This window comes from Hemicordylus capensis, chromosome 1 (genome assembly GCF_027244095.1).
Source record: "Hemicordylus capensis ecotype Gifberg chromosome 1, rHemCap1.1.pri, whole genome shotgun sequence".
NCBI lineage: Eukaryota > Metazoa > Chordata > Lepidosauria > Squamata > Cordylidae > Hemicordylus > Hemicordylus capensis.
Genome location: NC_069657.1, coordinates 185,962,685 through 185,983,576, shown reverse-complemented (window position 1 = coordinate 185,983,576; position 20,892 = coordinate 185,962,685). Strand labels below are relative to the sequence as shown.

The following is a 20,892-nucleotide window of genomic DNA, read 5'->3' as shown; positions in this document are numbered from 1 at the left end:
TTCATTCAGTACATTTATAGCCATTACACAGTCATCATGAGGAGTTCAGATACAGTATCTGTTCCCAAGATTCTGCTGTGAGCTTTCACATTTTCCCAGCAGAAAAAAATATCTGTGTGAAACAACTGGGGGATGTCATCTGAGGCCTGGGGCTCCCACCTGTTGGCAGAGGGCCTACTCTGAATCCTATCTCCATTAGCAGTACAATGATTAGGTATGAGATACTAGGACTTCGGGGTGAAAAAACATTCACCACCATTCATTCCTGGGCCAACACTGGACACCACTTCAGGACTTCCTCTGTCCCCTGGATCAGAAGATGGAAAGGAGAGGTAGAGCTCTGTTTCATCAGCCCTCCCAGAAGAGCTTTGCTAATCTTCCTCCCTGACGAGTTTTAAAAAGAGCTTGAAATCCCCCCCACTTCCCACTTCCCTGAGGCATTTCAAATCTAGTTTTTATCATTTTTCCAGTTTAAGCCATTTTAGCCTCTGTGCCATTGCTTGTAATATTTTTAACTGCTGTTGCCTTTTATATGTGTGCTTTATTTTATTTTTGCTGCGTTCATTATAAGCTGCCTTGAGCAGCAGTGTGCTGGAGGGGCAGGATAAAAGTGTGTTAAATAAAATAAAAGTCAGCCCAAGCCTCCAGATGACCCCCTCCTTACAGTTTCACACAGCTGTTAAAAAGCATAGGAGATGAAATGGAGTCCTGTGGCATCCTGCACCAACGTCTTGAACTGACCCTCCAAGAACAACCAGAGTCACCACAAAATGGTGTCTCTCAGCCTCATCCTAGCAAAGTGGCCCAGCGGATGGCTGATGGTTCTGAAAGTCATTGAGAAGTCCAGGAAAATCAGGAGGATCATATTTCTTCTAGCCAACTCCCAGCAGTGGTCACACTCAATAGGGTGACCAAGGCAGTTTCAGTCCCCATAATGGGCTAAAAGCCAGACTGAAATGGATCAAATAAATTTCACATAGGGATTGATCTGATGGTTCCCCCCCCCCCCCACTCATGAGGAGTCTCACTACAGCCGGTTTCATGACTGCAGGACACCACCCTCTCTTAGAGAGTTACTGAGGAACAAAGTTGATCTGGATGGAAGTCAACAACCAGCTCCACATAAACCATTTGCACGAAATAATTGAGACAATGGCCCCAAATAGAGAAGATACCACACAAAAGACATGTTGGCTAGATGGTCTGATCAAACAGTTGTAGAAATCAACTAGAGCAGGGTTTCTTAACCTTGGGCCCCCACATGTTGCTGAACTACAACTCCCATCAGCCCCAGCCACAATAAATTGTAGCTGGAGCTGATGGGAGTTGTAGTCCAACAACATCTGGGGGCCCAAATTTAAGAAACCCTGAACTAGAGTTTCAGGGAGTAAGGGACCGAAGCTTATAGAATTTTTGTGCATGCACCTAACCATGGTCTGTTGAACACTGGCTATGGATGCCAGTGCTCTGTTACATTTAATTAATGTTTTAAAATCCATTAATCCTTTTAAAAATCTCCTTCATTTCCCGAGGTCTTTGGGAAATGGTGGGTTTAAAATGCAAGTAAGTGAGTAAAAGCAACGAACTCCTTGCAGCCAGGAACATCTTAAGCCAGCTGGTGTTTTAGATGCTGAACTATTAAGGGGCATAAAAACTGCATGATGCGAGTTACTTCTGTTTGTGTCCAAGGAATTGGGGTGGTGGCGGGGAGGGAAATAAGCAGATTGCTTTAATTGCAAGGCCTAACTCTTGTAAGCTTAAAAAGAAACATTGAGTGATCTGTGAGAAAAGATTTATGTAACCTGCACCTAAACCACAAGTCACATGGGTTCCCCTCTCTTTTTTTTTTAAAAAAAAATTCTTTTGCTCACAGCAGAGGTTATGTTTTTAGTTTCGTTCCTCAGTCGGGCAGGCTGCTTAAGCAATGTCAGGCTGTGTGTGACTTGAATTCGACATGTCCTTAAAGAGGCTCATTCAGCAGAACCGCAACGGCAACTGTGGGGGCTACTACGGGAGCTCCACCTTCACCCCCTTATTGGAACCAATAGGTAGCCCACCACTGGACAACAAAAGGACCCAGACCATTGCAGACCCAATGGGGACACTGACTCGGGACTACAAGCAGGTAGGTTTCCCAGTGTGGCACCGGGTAGAACATGCCTCACTCCAGCTTCATGGTTTTACTGCTACGCTTAGGGCTTGTCATGCTCATTCATTTCCAGGGTTTGGCTAACAAGGAGTCATCCTGTGCAGGGCTAGCTGGGAACTATAATGGGTCAGAGTCAATCCTGTGTTGGTTCTGCTTGTTTATTTAAAATATCTAGAATATCCCATCCCTCCAGTACAATACTGCTCAGGGCATCTTATCAGAATCGGAGCATAGGAAGCAGCCTTATACAAAGCGAGACCATTGGTCCATCTAGCTCAGGATTGCCTACACGGACTGGCAGCAGTTCTCCTGGCTTTCAGACAGGCATCTCTGCCAGTCCTACCTGGAAATGCCTGGGATTTGAACTGGGACCTTCTGCATGCAAAGCAGATGCTCTACCATTGAGTTACGGCCCCTAAATCAATCAATCTATCTATCTATCTATCTATCTATCTATCTATCTATCTATCTATCTATCTATCTATCTATCTATAATTTTATATTATAACATAATATAATAATATTCTGTGATCTGTAATAAGTATTAATATAATAAACAAACCCAAAATTTCTGTGGTTCCCATCCTTTTGACTGGCTCTGTTCCAGAGCTTTTAGCAGCTACCCAAATCACAGTAATTTGAGAGGTGAAGCTTTCCTCACCACTTCCCTCCATGCCAGGAAAATGTACACCTGCTAAATGTCTGTGCCTGGCTGCTGCTAAGGGCACAGGAGCAGCCCCTGTGAAAGGATGATGCTCTAGTTGATTCTAACCACCAGTGGGAGATGAATAGACCACACCTGGCCACTGTCCCACTGATGGTGGAAGAATCAGCTACGGTTGCTGTCTTTTTCATCGGTCCAGCTCTTGTTCCTTTAGCATCAACCTGCCACACAGAAACATTCAGCAGGTATAGGCTTTCCTAGCATGGCGGGAAATGGTAGGAAAGCTTCACCTTCTAAGTGTTTGTGGTTTCTAGCATTCGCTTATGCTGCAGTCAACTCTTTAAAGCACCATGAGAATGGATTTAGTACCCAATTCATGGCATAAGCCAGCTCCGGAAAATAAGTTCTGCCATTCCTTAAACATTGGCTAGTTGTGCCATACTGGGGATTGCCTTCCGTTTATAAGTGTGCTGAGAAGGATTATGTTTTTAATCACGAGAGATTCTTGCTTCCACGTTAGGGAGCTGTAATCTTGTCCCTTAAAGTGAAATTTCACTAACATCAGGCAACGGCAATGTTAGGCTTTGGTGTCTCTGAGAGCTTCCTTTTTGCAAGGATAGCAGGACACAACTTACTGTTTAACCACTTGTCTGAGCAGAAAGATGTGTAAGGAGGGACGGAAAAAGGCCTGAAAGTTTCTCAGCATAGCATTTTTTGTATTCTTTCCAACTTTTTTAACTTTATTCCAGACATGGAAGATTTTATTTCTGTTGGAATTAGCATACATTAATCCTTCTCTCTGTTCCAACTACTGCTGAATTGTCTACTATGGACAGATAAACTGATTCTGGGCACTTTCCAATCTAGCTGCTCATCAGCAGCAAAATGCCTCTGTTTGGGCAAGTCTCATTCAAAACATAAACAGTAGGGGGAGCAGTCTCACAGCAACTAACAACCCAAAAAACCAGCAACTTTTTCACACCGGATATATGACGCCCTAGCTCTATTTCGCAGCAATTAAATTCGAAACAAGGCATTTGAAATGTGAACGGTACCCTGCTGTCCGCGTAGGGGCTGCGGTGTCACAACACAGGAAGTGTGGAAGCACACTTCTGAGATATGTCTTGACACCGTTGTAGGGTCTAGCCTGGGAAGCGCCCTGCAGAGGGAGGGGGGAAAGGATTACTCATGCCCCCTTGGTGAAAACAGAAAGCAATTGCTAGGAGAGAAAGAGGTGTTGGTCAGTTATGTGTTCTGGGAAACCCAAAGGTTCAAGAGAAAGGAGCAAGAATTGATAGGTCAGGTATACATCAAATAACCAGAGGACATGGAGATGGCAGCTAAAATAATCAATGATTGTTCATTGGCCATGTTTTCAGAGGAACTCCTTAAACCAAATAAAAGAGCACACTTATATTATAGCATTCCTTGACAGATGTTTATCTGACTTTGCAATGATGTAACAGTTCTCTGCTAGATTATTCAGGATTAGCATGGAACATCATGTGTATGACCATAGACGTAGTCTGTTACAATTCTTCCCTGGAGCAAATCACTGTAAATCACTGCAGAGATGCATGAATTGAATCAGGATTAATACTCCTTAAATAGTAGGATTGTTAGTGATGGTGCCAAGTGGATTATAGAATTACCAAGTTCATGCATCCAGTTGCCCACCAACACTCATAGAAACGTTGTGGTTCCAGTGTCACAGAACAGTAATTGAAGAGACATATGCTCAGCTCCATTTCCACTGCATAGTTTCATGGATGTTCTTGAAAAAGGTACCTGATTAATCATGGGTGGTCTTAGTGTCCATGGGGAAGAGAAAGGAGTAAGGAGAGTCACATGACATTGGCATTCAGTAAACCCATGGGATGGCCTTGTTTTTCAACAGCCAGAGTAAATTGTTAGGGTTTTGGAAAGGCATAAACATACACAACAACACACCATATTTATTTTATTGATGAACAAATTGGCTATTAACTAATATGATTTGGGGGGCAATAGGTTCAGACAGAAGAAAATATTTCATCACACAGCACAATATTGACTTGTGAAATTCACTGCCACACTAGTTTTCTTCTTCTTCTTCTTCTTATTATTATTATTCACAGTCAGACAGGTGTTATTGACTGGTTTGTTTTATGCAGACATTGAGTCCTTCCCAAGGACCTGGGATGGCTGAATTTTATTATCAATATTATTGTTGTTGTTGTTGTTGTTGTTATTCACTGCCTTCACACATTCAAGTTAAAATTTTAAAAAAGGCTTTGAAAAACTTATGGAGGATAAGTCTGCCTAGTGACTCTTAGCCAAAATAGCTGAATGAAATACTCATATTAAGAAGCATACTTCTGATGACCAGAAGCCATGGGCAAAGAAGAGGGGAAGGAACAGGCTATAATTGCCATCATGTGCTGCTTTTGAGCTGGTCACCATTGAAAGGAGCTGGACTAGATGGGCCTTGATCAGATCCAGCAAATCAGTTTGAATGCTTTTCATGCTCTTCGCTTAGGGTTGTGTCAGGTACAGATGGTGAAAAAAGTCGACATCCATCACCCAAAAAGTGGAAATAGCAGACTCTGACTTCTCACTGCTAACTGCTAACTTCTCACTGCCACTATCACCACCTCCATATGATGCTGCACCTGCTGGGCCCACCTATCTGTGCAGGTGCAGCTTCATGTGGCGGCGATGATAGTGGCAGTGAGGAGTTAGCAGTTACCTAACTAACTTTACTCCATTAGCAGCTACCCCTACTACCCCTGAGTAAAAAGGCACCTTCCTTCCTTCACCGCTTTGGGAACTTTTTGTTGAAAAGTGGCATATAAATATCTGTCGTATTCGTATCACATGGTTCTGCAACCTGCAACTGAAGCAGAACCTCCCTTCTGGCTTCCCCATTGGATGGATGGTCAGTCGGAAGGGGAAGGAGACAGAGGAAGAGAAGCTGCTCATGAGAGCAAAGTGTTCTGAGCAAACAAAATTGTCCAGCTGCTCCCCAGAACTTCAGGCACCACAACACATGCAAAAAAGTCACCCCCCCCAAATAGTTGCATGCCCTCTATAATAGTCCCTAGCTGGCAACCCTATGTTCACTGTTGCATTGTTCCAAACATAAAAGCTTCCACTCCACCTGCCAATGTATTTCCTTCCTGATACAGAAACTGTAACTGATTGACTACTATGAATTTCTGTTTCTAGCTTGCTTTATGCCGAACAAGTTCCTTAGGCGACTCTTCTGGCCCCCAAAGGTAAAAAAAACTTCTCTTTTTCTTTGTATGAACATTATAGTTATAATATTAACTTATTATAGTTATTTCCTGTTATGAAAATTTGGTATAGAGGCACAAGGTGCATATTGAAAGATTAGAATGAATGTGTGAAACTGATAGTTCAGATGAAGTCTGTGAAGGCTGGAGGTTAGTCTCGTAGTCGAGAGAGAGAGAATGAGAGAGAGAGAGAGAGACTGTGTGCTAAATTATCTCTATAGTGGAAAGCAGATCATTTGATCATGGGGCAGACAAACCTCAGAGGAGTGAGGAACTGAGCTGTTTATTCCATGTCTTCACTGAATTCAGTGGTCCAGTCCACACAACCAAATTGGCAAGTCAAATATGTGGACTGAAGGTATGCATGCAGAGTATTGCAAGGGGTGAAGCAATTGTGGGATCACTTCATTGATATCCAGCACAGGACTAGGTTTGCAACCTGAAGAGCTCCAAAAGAAGGACCCTTGCACTTCTATTATACCTTCCCTTATCAGATGTTTATATGATTTCGCAGTGATGTGACAGTTCTCTGCAGGATTGTAAGACCTTAATAAAATGACAAACATGTGAAATTGAGATGTTTCTGTTACATGCATGGCAATGAGCTTTCAAAACATTATGATGCACTTTACTCGACCAACAGAACTCCTTCTCCCATTCTTTATTATGTTTCTGTATTCACCTGTGCACTTTCCATATTAAACCCTACAACACAGGGTCACTATGGGTCTGCTAAGCGTGCTTCCGTACTTCCTGTGTTGTGACACTGCAGTCCCTGAGCTGACAGCAAGGTGCTGTTCACATTTCCGATGCCTTCTTTCGGATTTTATCTTTGCAATATAGTGCTGCAATGTTGCATGTGTGTCACAAAACAGTGGCTGTATTTTCCCGTTGTAGGAGTTTGAGATTCTGGGGATCTTTTTCAATACGATCTTGCCAAGCTGAAGCATTTTACCCCTGTTGTAGGGTTTAATCTGGAAAGTGCCCTGCCTTTTATTGCTGGAGGCTGAGTGGAAGAAGATGCCATGATGATGACAGTATGTAGCCAAAAGCTGTTCTGAACCAGAGTCTTTCTCAGAATCAGCCACACCTTACAGGCCTAGCTGCTCTGCTCCAAAGGGTTTAGCTTCCTTCCCACTGCCAGCAGGGGCAAGAGTGGAGTTTTGGTTCCAAAGCTTCATGGGAGTTGTATTTCTCACTACAGTGCTACAGTGCAGTCTGTTATCTAGCCCACAGGGCGGAAGGCTGTATTTTAAAGGCTTGCAATGTAAAGTCACCCACATCGCGCGGAGGCGCAGCTAGTATTTCTGGTTATATCCGGTCACCGTTGGGACGGGGCAGCAGGGAGATATGCTGCCACCCCAATTGGCTTTTAGGGAATCGCGTGACGGCAGGGAAAATGTGGTGGTGGTGAAGTGCATCCTCCTCCGCCCTTAAAGCTGCCCCCCCCCATCAAACCGGCCCCCAGCTGTTCCGTGCACATCCCTAATCCATATTACTTAACAACAAGCATACAACTACAAAGAATGTACTTAAAGTAATTTGTAGGTAGGTCTTAAGCAATGTATTCTAAATGACTTTTGTAGAAGCTTTCAAGTTTAAGATTTCTCAGTGCATATGTTAAATATTATTGATTTATATGATGAATGGCACATTCATCCTAAATAAAGTATTTTAATAATGTGTTCTTCCCATGAAATGAATTATTACCTTTATTTATTTTAATGCAGGAAGTCATTTACAATCTTCAAAGAAGACAATGAAACATTTGGATTTGAAATTCTGGTGAGACTTTCACACTGGAAGTGGAATGAGTCTGTGGCTGGGATCCCAAAAAGAGGATAGCTTTGTTGTTGGGTGGGGGAAATGCCAATGCCATTTTCCCCCCACCCTGGCATGGGAAGCTGCATCTGCCCAAATTCCCTCTTTGTTGTTAAAGGGCACATGTGCCCTGATGACTTCCTTTGCCTCTGGTCACTCCAGGGCCTGCTCTGCAGTAGTTGGGGAATTCAGCCCCTGATGAAGCACACCACCATTCCATTGTTAATGGTAAGGAGCAGTGTGTGGTCCAAGAGTACAGGAAGACTGTAGAGACCCAGGTTCAGATCCCTGGTGTGGGGCGACTACATATGACATGGAAGATTTGGGTACTTGTAGATGTCTGGCTTTACCTTCAGCCATTAAACTTAATGGGTGATCTTGAGCCTGTCACTTTCTCTCAGCCTGGCTTACCTCACAGGGTTGTTGTGAGGATATTATTTTTGATTAATGGGGTAACTATGTATGTTACCCTGAGCAACTTAGAGGATGAGTAGGATAAAAAATGTAATAAGTAAACATAAATAAATATATGATTTCTAGATTGTTGTTTTTTTAAAAAAAGAGGCAAAACCCCCTTAAGATGCACCTGTTTTCAATTCATTTTAATTGGTTTCATACCATAAAATTGTTTTCATCATTTTATCCTGTTTTAATATTTGTTGGATTTAAACGTATAGACACTGAGTAGGGATGCACATGTCAGGTGGAAAAGAAATATGATAGACAGATTAGATTAGATTAGATTAGATCAGATCAGATTAGATTTAGATTTAGATTAATGCAAGACTTGCCCACCTCATCCAGCTTTAAATGGCTCGTTATGGTAGCTGTCTCCTTGTGGCAAGCCTTTAGCAGGAGCTCAGCATGTGGACTGTGGGTGGATTTTCTCCATGCCACTAAAAGGTTTGCCATGCATTTCTATACAGTTGTGAGAAGTAAGGAGGAGTGTTCGTGACTGGGGCAAGGGCCCAGCTATGCCCCAGCTATGCTCCTGACCTGTTTTCCGTTCCCATGTGGCTGCCATTTGACAAGGAAAAACAGCTCTCTTAGGCACAAATGAGGGTGTTTTTTTGGTTTTTGTTCGTAAAAGCTTGTCAGACAGCAGCTGTGGTAGAGGGGCAATCTGGATTGGGACTGTGATAGGGGCAAAGGCTTACAGCCCCCTCTGCCACCCCACCCCCCATCGGGTTCAGATCTTCTGGGTCAGTTTTTGAAAGAAGAGTTAGGCATATTCACTCTAACGAGAAGCTTAATGTAAGATGTAATTTGTCCTCTGTGAGAGTTCTGAGAGTCTAACAGCTCTGATTGGCTGAGAGGAGAGGAAGAGGCCTAGGTCCCACTTCCTTTCCTTCCCCGCCTGTCTAACACCTGCAACCTGACCGACACTGTGCTATTATTTTTGGAGCTGTGTTGTTATTTTTGTAGAGTAATAGGAGCAACTTCCCCTTGATCCTGTTCGAGCAGCCTGGTAACCATACAAGGAGGATAGCCTTGTTGTTGGGTGGGAAGCCTCTTTGTTCCTTTTAATTAAAAAACACGGCGGGGGGGGGATGTTTATAGTGCAGCACAGAAGCAGTGCACTGCACACTGTTTGGTGGCTATATAAAACAGGCACATAAAGCTCGGTTATCAGATGCATATAACTGGGGACATAGGTTTCATAGGGCTTATGAACCTTCATAAGGTCTTCAGGTCTCCGTATTCATAGCAATACATTTTATTGATATTTACAGACTCTTCGATTTCAGAGTCAAAGTAATGACTCCTTGGAAACCTGCACATATGTCTGCAAAGTAAAAGAAGGAAGCCCAGCCCATCTCTCCAGACTCCAAAGTGGTAACTAGCCCTTCGTCATCTTAGCCTCCACCCACGCTCAGTTTACTGCTTCCTCATTTGCTTTTTGAGGATATGGTGAATACACAAGATGTTCTAACTTTCTGCATTTTGAATTGTCACAGGTTTTATTCTGACTAATATCAATGGAGTGAACACTGTTGGGCTCAATCACAAGCAAATGGTGGACTTGATCAAAGCATCGGGGAATCCTTTAAGGTAAACAAGAAGGCTTATGTTAGGGTGGCCGCTATTCAAGCTATGAACCTGAAGAAGGAAAAAAGCGGGGTGGTGGTGGTGGTTTGTTGCTACACAGATATTTCATATGCTAAAGCAGAAATGGGGTTATTTTGTCTCTGGGCTAATGCAATAGCTAATAAGAGCAAACAAAACAACTGCACAAGAAATGGCCAGCCTAGCACTCTGTCTCCAGTGATCGATGGGTTAATGAGATACACCACAACAAATGTACAAGAACCTGAGATAGCCAGTGTGGTGCAGTGATTAGTGTGTTGGAGACCCAGGTTCAAATCTTCACTCAGCCATAAAGCTTTAAAACTGATTTTACCAGATGCTGGGGCAATCAGCAAGGGATTACTATCGCCATCTTGCTTTGCACGTGAACAGGGCTGGCCTTAGGGGTGGGCAAGCCAGGGAGTTACCCAGGGTGCCTACCTGAAGGGGGCCCAGAGCTGAAATTGGTGGCTCACTGTTTCCTGAGTGTACTGTCTGTAGTGAGCTAGAGAGAAATAGGAAAGACTGAAGAAGGAGCTGCAGAAGGCCTGTGAGACGTCATTGGGATTCCAGAACTGGAGCAGAGAGCACAGGCAGCAAAACAGCACATTACTGAGAGCTAGCCCTTTTTATATGCATTGCTGGGCAAGGCTGGGAACAGGAGGTCCCATTACACGGCTAGGTTTTGCAGTCCTGCACAAGCCACAGAAGTTGGCAACACTGATAAGCTAGCCATTGAAGGCACTCCTACTTAGGACACTATTTATCTTAGGGCTGACTTTGCTTGTGAATTTTCCATGGACATCTGTTTAGTCACTTTTGAAGACTTTTGGAGTGCTAGACTAGAGTCCTATTTAGACATTATGTTAAACACTCATACAAGGAGTGTATAGTGCACACTGATACAGATCTGTATACAGGTAGAGTGATTAAAAAGTTATGTTGAATGCAGGTGCAGGTGCAGCAGCACACTTTCTATCTGTAGAATGCATTTGAGGGGCCTGTACACCTAATGGCGTAGCGGGGAAGTAATTTGCCTAGGGAGCAAGAGGTTGCTGGTTCAAATCCCCGCTGGTATGTTTCCCATGTATGTTTCCCAAACACCTATATCAGGCAACAGCGATATAGGAAGATGCTGAAAGGCATCATCTCATACTGTGTGGGAGATTGCAATGGTAAACCCCTCCCATATTCTACCAAAGAAAACCACAGGGCTCTGTGGTCAACACCGACTTGACGGCACAACTTTACCTTTTTACCCAGGTCTACTTTAAAAATGAACACAGTCAGACAACGTAATGTCTGAACAGGGCTTAGATGAACATTTGATTTGATGATCCAGCACGGGCACGTCTTACGTTCTTAAGTTGTGTTGATGTGCTATTTACAGGTTAGTCACTGTGAACGAAGCCTTGTTTGTGAAAAGAATGGAACTGGAAACCAAGCTCCGGTTTTTGAAGGTATTGTTCTCTAAAGAAACGAAAGCATCACTTCTGTACTGTACAGTTTGTTTATGCAGAAATCATTTGAGAACATCTTTGTATCCATAGAATTCAAGCATGCAAAGACAGGCCAACATGGATGTTGTCTTCAGCCACTCCCTTAACTCAAAGGAGTAGTCTACTGATGGGAGCAATGTAACATTTGAGACAGTAGCTCGCAGAGCTTCACTCATATTACTACATAATATAGCAATATTATTATTACTACAAGAATGCTTCTTCTAAGAATTATCCTAAAATTGCCTCTGAGGTAATTCTTCATCTTAGAGGTCTATTTGGAGCTAAAGGCTTAACTACAGATTGCAAGGGGCACCTAGCTACTGCTAGCCAACATCTTCTGCATTTCCCTGTTAAAGTTTAGTTAGTTAATTAATTATGTATTTTAAAATATTTCTATAAGGTGTTTTTTGTAAAATTCATAATGGTTTTGTCAAACAAAGTGTGCAATGTCACAGCATTGCATTGAGGGCTTCCCTGCCCCTGCTGCATTGGCTGCTGTTCCAGTGGATGAGGTAATGACCTCACACTATGTATATCGTTTAACGAATGTTTACCAGGGAGACACGAAAGGAGATGTGGGTTGTGACACTTATAAGCCACACCTCGCCCATAATGTGTAGCTAAGACATAAAAACAGGAAGTCAAAACAGTGAAAGTACTGTGCATCAGGAATCACTAATATCACTGACAGCAGTGGAAAGATTCCCTAGATAAATTTATCTGTGGTGGGTGTTCACTCAGCATGAACATAATGTGGGTAAAATAAAAAGGTACTTGCCTCAGGTGCAGAAGTGTGTAAAATGGACACCAAAAGTAATGTAAGAGATCTACAGTTCTCAGCAAAATGTCAGATTATCAAAAGTTTTCTTTTCAGTTTCTGGGCAATTAGATTGGTTTTTGAGGTTATATATGGGGGGGGAAACCCCAGATTTACAGCTTGCTGGAAGGGATTTAATGAGGGCAGCAGGCCAAACAGAATGGTGCACTTTCCGCTTCTCTTTGGCTCTGTGCCTGCAGCTAAACACAGTGAAGCATTCAGCCCCCAAATACTTCTGGCGAGGGAGGAGTCAGCCAGTATTAGGTGGCTCTGATCATCTGATTGGTCAGCAGCAGCCAGCCGGGGTTTTGTTTTTGTTTTTGCAAGACGTCTTCTGATCTCCTTCACTATAGAGCAGCAAGCAGGAGAAACTATAGCTCTCTTCTGATGTCATCTGAATGCCTGGAGGCTGGTGGTAGAACAGGATCACATATGCCAGACCATGCATCCACTACAAGATCTAAAAGAGGCCCCACATGTGGCAGATGCTCTATGAAGATCTTATAGTGGTTGCATGAAGATCAGGTATGTGTGGTCCTGCTCTACTGCCACCTTCTATGCATTTATATGACACTGTGAAAAGGCTAGTAGGTCTGAGCTGCAACGAGAACATGGCATTTCAACAGCAGGCGCACACAGCTGTTCTTGATAGGCCCAGCTTGTACCTTAAAACAACAGCCAAAGTCTTCTATATGTGGTCTCACTGAAACCCGGAATTTCGTGGGACATGACAACTCTATGACAGAGTGTCCCCTGTACTCTGTTGCCCTTCCATAGTTTCCTCTTTGGCTTCCTTTTCATTACTTGCCCACTAAAGGAGGTAAGAGGGAGCATACTAGGCCAGGAGGTGGAGGAGGTGGCAAAGGAATGGGCAGCTGTTTGCCATGTGGTGGCTGTGCTGCTGTTCAGAAAACAGCTGCTCTGATGGCGGTGGGAGGTAGAGGGAGGCAGCAGAGGGCATTTTGCCACCCTGCTAGTGCCCCCCAAATCCTCTGCTTGAGGAGACTGACTGACTTTGCCTTGTGGAAAGCCTGCTACTGCTTTTCTTGATTCTGCATATACAACTTTAGGCTCACTAAAACGAAAAACAATCTTTTGATAAAAATAGAAACCAAATTCTGCATCGTGTACTGAATTCCATATTTGTAGGGTGATCCCATAGAGACATGGGATATACATAGATTGAGGAGATCTACTCTTGATTTTGAGGTACATTGTATTTGAACTGAATTTCTGTGGACCCATACAAAGTATTACAGTACTGATAGGCAGAAACCGCCATTTAAAATCTTTTGGGACTAGATTGGACATTAGAGATGATGAATTATGTTCCTAGTTATGGTTACCAATTCTGCAGGAAACTATTCCTGGAGATTTCTTTCCCCCTCAGTATTTTCCCCAACACTTTTCACAATTAGAAAGCCATTAAACTCTCCAGAATGGCTTTCAATAGTCACTTGGAGAGTGATGCCGCTTCTTGGAGACTCCGGCCAATTGGAGTATTGGCAACCCTATTTCTAGTTGTGATATAGACTTTTTGTGAGAGTTTATTTCATCTCCTTGGGGTGTATTTCTCTTTGCATGATTCGTTTTGGGGCAGGATTATTGCAGAAATAGGGTTAAAGGTTTCTCTAGCACGACGAGGCCTTCATTTTGATAGGAGCCATGAGTTATTGCTGAAATATCCATAAATCATCACTGTAACAATGCTACCATCCAGCACGGAATATGAGGGAAAGGTCTTTTCAGCCACTGTTGTTCACTCTACTGTGTTCTATCCTGGTATAAACTCTTAACACAAGTCGAATCAAAGAGGAAAGCATGGGAAGGCCACGTGCCTAGCCAAACCTCTTACATAACATGGAACCACCACCTGAGCTTGACCTCCCAATGACACTGATGCTGGAATGGTAGAAAGAGCTTTGATTAAAGCAGCTAAGCAGGCAAGCAGCTCCTGCCGCCCAGCCTAGGAAGAGCTAGAAATGAGCTGAATCACCAAGCCAGAGTGTTCATTGCTGTGATTAATGAGAGAACACAGCAGCTGATTATTATGAAGCTTGGCAACTAGGAAGAATGCTGTGGATTCCAGGCCTGTTGGTCAATCAAGATGATTCTCTCTCCTTGAAATAAAACTTGAGTATGCATCTGAATTTAAAGAAGGTGTAATACACTTGCTGAGGTCTGTGTTTTGCCAGAATGTATTTGAGTGCTAATGGAACAAATGCTGTGGTGAAGGCTGCTTAAGAAGTTTCTTTTTTAGTATATGCCTAATAAAAAGATTAAAGTGTGAATGTGAGAAGCAGGTGTTTGAAAACATGTGTGTTCTCTAGGCTTTTTAATCAGACAGCCAGGATTCAGTGTGGCTGTCTTTTTGTATTTTGTTGCTGGGTGTGAAGCAGCCCTTGGAATTAGGTTTCTTTTGCAGCGTGGGCATAAACATCTTATGCTTTGCAGCAGGGTGCGGGGACCCATTTGCTCATGTGGTACTGAGGTCATTCAGAACCCAGTCCATTTTTTTAGAAACTCAATGAAATTGATTAGATTTTGACAGTGGTTTAATTTAAAAAAAATTAAAAATAGGGCATTATTCAGTCCATCACAGATGCATTGCACAAGTTCATTGGAACCTTCCCTCCCCTTCCTCCCACCTATGGTTGCACAGGCAGTACAACCGGTTTTAAGGGGAAGGGGGAGGTCTGTGAGTGCTTCCATATCCTCCACTCAACCCTTCCCCTACACTCAGTATAAATTACTCATGCTCTGGAGCAAAGTGATGTTGTTCCAAGGTCTCATCATGATACAAGTTAGTCATGCTCCAGAGTATGAGCAATTTGCACAGAGTATAGCAGGAGGGTTGAGCAGGAATATGGAAGGGCTGGATAGGGAGAGGGAGGACATACACTGACCCCACCTCTTTCCTCTAAGGATGTGCTACCTGTGCACATACAGGTGGGAGAAGGGAAACCAAGTCTCTGTTCAGCCTGTGAGAATTCTCCATGTGTTAACACTGCACCAAGCCGTGTGTATTTAAAACAAAAACAAAAAACACCCAGTGCTGCTGCTTGTGGTACAGGGAAGTTCAAGATGAAAGGGGTGATTCTTGCTGATGCTGCCTTCCCTCTATGGTCCCCTGTATCCCCCAGAAAACTTCTCCAGAGGGATGCATTTCCAGGGAAAGTCAGGGATGTATGTCCAGGGAACATGGGGGACTGCAGAAGGAAGGGGATTCAGCCAAAAGACACTGGGGTCAGTTAAACCATTATTAAAGTGAAGGATGGAAATTAATACTTCATGTTCAAGTCATCAATCATCATCATGTCCATTAGCCATTTTTGGAAGGGCGGTATAGAAATCAAATAAATAATAATAATAATCAAGAGTCTGAATAATCCTAATAGTTGTGGTATGTTAATGAAGATGTTCAGATATGGAGAGGTTATCCTCCTAGTTGCAGTAAGCTTTACAGAGAGCTGCACTGAGAAGGGAACAGAAGAATCCCCAGGGGCTGGCATCATTGGGTAGCTGCCAAGGCCCCAGTGCTGATTCCCAGACCACCTCTGGGTCTATAGCCTCTGTGTGGCAGTGGCTGAGTGACACTCTTGAGGCCTCCCCCCCCCCGCCCCCGAACCCATGTAGGAAGGGACCACGGAGTGCAGCTTGCTGAGAGCCTCTTAAACTTCTTCTGTTCCATTAGCAGAAGTACTAGTTAGGATTCAATCCATATTTTAAAGAGCAAGTTCATACCAGGCTTTGTTTCTTTTTAAAGGTAATATTACTTTGTAGTACTCTATTAGGATCAACAAGAACTTGGATGTCTCAGACATGAAGTGTTTATTTCTGCCCATTCACTTTCATAGGAGTTTAATTTACCCCAATGCCTTCTGAATTAAAACCTCAACTTAAAACGAAAGCACAATGGGAGGGGAACTGAAACAACACCTTACTGCAGGTTTTGGGACATATTCTACTGAAAGCAGTGACAAAGTTCCTTATTGGTTCAAATGGTGACTGAACTGCACCCAGTGTAATTTGTTTCAGAGAAGAAACTGTTATTTCATTCATTCATTCATTCATTCATTCTATATACTGCCCCTCCAAAAATAGCTCAGGGTGGTTTACAACACCAAAGGAGATTTTGCTTGGTATTACTGTAGAAAAGTACTGGAATTCATTACTATCATGAAAATTCATTTTTAAAAAACCCAAACACAATTGGCTCCAATCTAGCAAAATTCATGATGCAACAAATTATATACTGATCATAACTAACTTAAGCAATGGGTATTACTAACATACTTTCTGTATGATATTTTAAATAATGCTGTATGTCCTAGATTGGTTAAGGAATTACAGTAATGACTGTTTGTCTTTCACAGAAAACTTTGCAAGAAAAGTTGGTAGAATTCCAGTCTCTGTGTTTACAAGAACAGCACCTTGTTAATGGTAAGCCTGTATTTCATAGGAAGTGAGTGTTCCTGACCCCATTTCCTCTACAGAAATGATGCAAACTCAGTCAATATGTGAGATTACTTGATTTCATTTTTGGCTTAGTCCCCCGCTCCGCCCCGCTGTGAATAAAACCATTGTAAGGAAACTGTATAAAAGAATAACCACATACATCTAGCTTCTTGGCTTATACTAAATAATTCACATGTGCCTTAGACATATTATATTTAACACTTGTACAATCAGTGTATAGTGTACCCAGGTTCATTCTGTATACAGGTACAATTATTCATATGTTAAGTTGAACACAAAAAGCAGTCTGCTCATTGTCTCAGGCCCTGATCATGGCCCTGCCACTAGCAGAGATCCGGTTGGTGGGGACTAAAGACAGGGCCTTTTTGGTTGTGGCCCCTCGGCTTTGGAACACCCTCCCTGAAGAGCTTCACCATGCTTCCTTCCTTAGTGTTTTTAAAAACCAACTTAAAACACACCTTTTTAAGGAGGCTTTTTAATACTCCATTTTTGGTTATATGGTAGGTTAGCTTTTTATAATTTTCAGTTTTTAGCTTTTAAAATAACTTTTAATTTGAACCTAATAATGAGTGTGGTTTGAACCTGACTTTTAACTTGTTTGTTCAATTTGGTTAATTTTATTACTTTTATTGTGTCTTGTATCTATTTTATTGTTGTGAGCTGTCTCGAGCAGTAGTGCACTGGACGGGCGGAGTATAAATATTTTAAATAAATCAAATTAAATTAATAAGCAGTACACTTCCTATCAAGTGCATATACCATGCATTTGAGGCACCTGTATTCAGGTTCACTTTTAAAATTAATGCAGATACAGTCATTCACACAAAAAATATGTGCATGTGTACAGAAATAGGAAGCCAAGTATAACATAATGAGGCTCTTCTCATGATTACTGAGAAGAGCCTCTAGGGGGTTAGCAGGGAGAGCTCCGCTAACCTGGGCTAAGGGGCAGGCTACCGAAGTGGGCTAGCCGCTTGTAAGCCACCGGGCTCGCCTGCAAGCCTGGTGGTTTACACCGGTGGTTTACACGAGCAGCAAAAATCGGGCTAGGCTCTCCTAGCCCGATTTCTGTTGCTTGTGGGAATAGCCTCATTGTCTGTACAGGGCTGTGAATTTTATAAAACAGTGAAGCTGTGCACACGAGCAGCCCTACCCAGGTTAGGACAGCCCTATGTGGGTAGAGCTGCTCGTGTGCACCACTGGGATCAAAGCCTGGGTTTTTACCCGAGGGTTAACCTGGGTTTTTACCCAAGGGTGCGAGCCCTCTAACTCAGGGCCGGGGTGGTGTGTATGCTCAGGCTGCACACAGCCCAAGAATACACAGAGTCAAGCAGCTAGAGTGCCCAACTCCCAGTATGCCCCCGCTTTAGCTAATTCATATTCCTCCGTAGCTGCCTAAAACCAGTAACTAGGGGGCTGTCACAAAAGTTAAGGGTTCCCTCTGGCCCCCTGCACTTCAAGCACAGCTTTATCAGCTTTTGTACAACTCCAGGATTTGGAGAAAAAGTAGAGAAACACTTATGATGTATATGTGATTTGCTTAGCTCTTTGGCGAAAGGTGTCTTCTTCCTCATTCAGAATGCAAATTTGGATACAAATATAGAAACTTGTGAGAATCTGGCTCAGCTCTAGTTTGAGCTATAGAGGGGAGGAAAAGTGGTGGGTAGAATGGGTTGAGTGCCCATGAGTACAAAGATGAGGAGCTGCACATTACTTGGACTTAACCAGCCACATCCTTGGCTGTGGGCCTCTACCCGACCCACATAACTGCTGCTACCGTTTAACAGTTGCACAGTGTATCCCAGACAGATGGTCCTCCCTATCCCCAAGAGGCTTGCAATCTACAGTGTTATTCTCAGGAGCACCCAGGAGGATTGGTCACTGCGGCAGGCCTGGCCACAGAGGCCAGAGGCAGTGGCGGGCCCAGCCCAGCCATGGAGGCAAGGCCCAGGAGTGGGGGAGAAAGGGGGGGGCAGAAGTGGCAGTGTGGAGGAGAGGTGGCTGGGCCTGGAAGTGGAGACTGGGGCAGAAGGTGGGGGGAGAGGTAACCACCGGCCCCAAAGAGTGCACAGATGCTCGGGGGGGGGGTTGGCTAGTAGATTATATTTCCTGTTCATGTTAAACTGAAGTTCTCCACCATGTTTCGTTCTGAGGATGTCATGCTTGTTCCCTCCTGTCTCTCGTCTAGCTGAAGTGAATTTCAGCTCACCACTGAATTCTGTGCCATTAGAAGAATCTAATTTATTTGCTGATGATGTTGGGCTAGAGTCAGCCTTGGCAAGCAAACCCCGCTTTTCCAGCGAAAGCAGCTGTTTAAGCCGCCTGAGCTCAATGACAGTGGATAGCGAGGACAGCTTCTACCAGCCCTGTGTGTTTGAAGATCCTGCGAATGGAACTTTTAGCCGGCAGTCAAGCACAGATGATGACTGCTTCCTCTCAAGGGACACTGATGTCGCTTTTAAGAAGACTTCACTGAGAAGGCACAGAAGCATCAGCATATCCAGCAGCGGATCTGGATCTCCTGTATGGGATGGAGGCAACATCTTTGGGACGCTCCCACGGAAAACCAGAAAGGGAAGCGTTCGAAAGAGGCTTTTGAAATTCATCCCTGGTCTTCACCGAGCTGTGGAAGAGGAGGAAAGCCGTGTCTGACAACTCAAGCTTGGATGCATAGCAAACTGCATCCTCCATAGAAAATCTGTGCAGAAACTACAGCTTTGAAACCAGATAGTGCCTGTGCTTCAGACTTGGTTCAGAGCTAATTCAATGAAGACCACGGAGGAAAAAGAGAGTTCAGAATTAGATTCTTATTCCCAGCCCCCCCCCCCAATATCCTCAGAACAACATTATAATATACATGGGGTTGGGGGGTGGGGAGCAGGAAGCAGGATTCTCTAATAACATTAGTAGAATCTGAGTCTGACACAGGTCTCATACAGTAACCACTAGTATCCAGTATTCCATGTGGGCACTCCTTCCCCCAAATCTTTGGCTGCTAAAAGGAAGGAAGGCCTATTTATTTTCTAGACCAGGGTTTCTTAACCTTGGGCACCCAGATGTTAATAGACTACAATTCCATCCCCAGCCATGTCCATTGTGGCTGGGGATGATGGGAGTTGTAGTCCATCAACATCTGGGGGCCAAGGTTAAGAAACTCTGTTCTAGACTATCAAAGCCCACTACCCATATTTGGTACAACTGCCATATTTTCTTCATATAATTGTCCAGGATTACATGCCTCCCTCCACAATCTTATGGAAGGAGAATGAATGATCCAGAAGTATATGTTTGCACTTGTTTGCACGAATGCAGCAATTTCTGCAGTGGCTCAGAACAAACTCACAAACCTTTCTGTAGTCATGGGAACCACTGAATCTTCACCACTAAGTGGACATGTGTAATTTGAGTTCATGCATTACTTCATTTGAATGTGGGGAACATGAGCCTGAGAATGTGTGAAGGAAATTGGCAGTATTATTAAATTGGACCATAGTAAATATACCTTTTAAATACAATTACAGTGCCTGCTCTTATTCTTTGATGTACAAAGTTTGTTCTAAGGAAAAGAAAGTGTAGGATAAAGTAGATTTTTTTAAAAAAAATGATTGTTGAAATGGTATTTGTACAGGTTTCAAGAATGTAGAATGTGATGTATGCATTTCAAAAAACAAACTCAAGAACAGTCAAAAAATTGCAGATATTTGGGCAGCTACATCAGAAGTTGGAAAAACTTCCTGAAAATGTAGAACTGAAAAATCAAATTCTAAATGTAAAAAATCCAGATTGCAAAATTTGGATTTTTGAGATTTTGATTTCTACATGTTTGGTTTGAAAATGTTTGTGTGGCTTCATCTCTGATGATATAATACCTGGCCAATGCCTGGATGGGAAACCTTCTGGGAGCCCTAAGGAAGGGCTCCCTAGGTGGATGAGATACAAAAGTAGTAAGCAAATACATTTCAAAATCTGAATATTTATTTTAGAAGTTATTTCCTGTCCTTTGACGTGGAGTAGGATTCACTTGGCTTTCTATGTGTGAGAGAATTTTGTTTCTGCATAGGTTTTTTTACAACCTATAATTTAAGTAAAAAAAGAAAAATTAAATCATCATGAGTCAT

General features: G+C 43.1%; 1 protein-coding gene across 1 annotated transcript; it reads left to right on the top strand.

The window, feature by feature from the left end:
* The first annotated feature begins 1,918 nt into the window (after window positions 1-1,918).
* On the top strand, window positions 1,919-20,881 carry CYTIP (cytohesin 1 interacting protein). The gene is made up of 8 exons (XM_053259761.1): window positions 1,919-2,125; window positions 6,021-6,070; window positions 7,819-7,873; window positions 9,643-9,745; window positions 9,868-9,961; window positions 11,367-11,436; window positions 16,672-16,738; window positions 18,963-20,881. Exons 1-8 carry the CDS (start codon window positions 1,955-1,957, stop codon window positions 19,424-19,426), a joined length of 1,074 nt encoding a protein of 357 aa, XP_053115736.1. The 5' UTR covers window positions 1,919-1,954; the 3' UTR covers window positions 19,427-20,881.
* The last annotated feature ends 11 nt before the right edge of the window (window positions 20,882-20,892 follow it).

Bases quoted from the DNA above. Each gene is read 5' to 3' on its own strand.
- CYTIP (XM_053259761.1), top strand. From the start codon at position 1,955: ATGTCCTTAAAGAGGCTCATTCAGCAGAACCGCAACGGCAACTGTGGG. The intron at 9,746-9,867 runs GTAACTAGCCCT...GAATTGTCACAG, and splicing joins TCTCTCCAGACTCCAAAGTG to GTTTTATTCTGACTAATATC. The intron at 9,962-11,366 runs GTAAACAAGAAG...TGCTATTTACAG, and splicing joins GCATCGGGGAATCCTTTAAG to GTTAGTCACTGTGAACGAAG.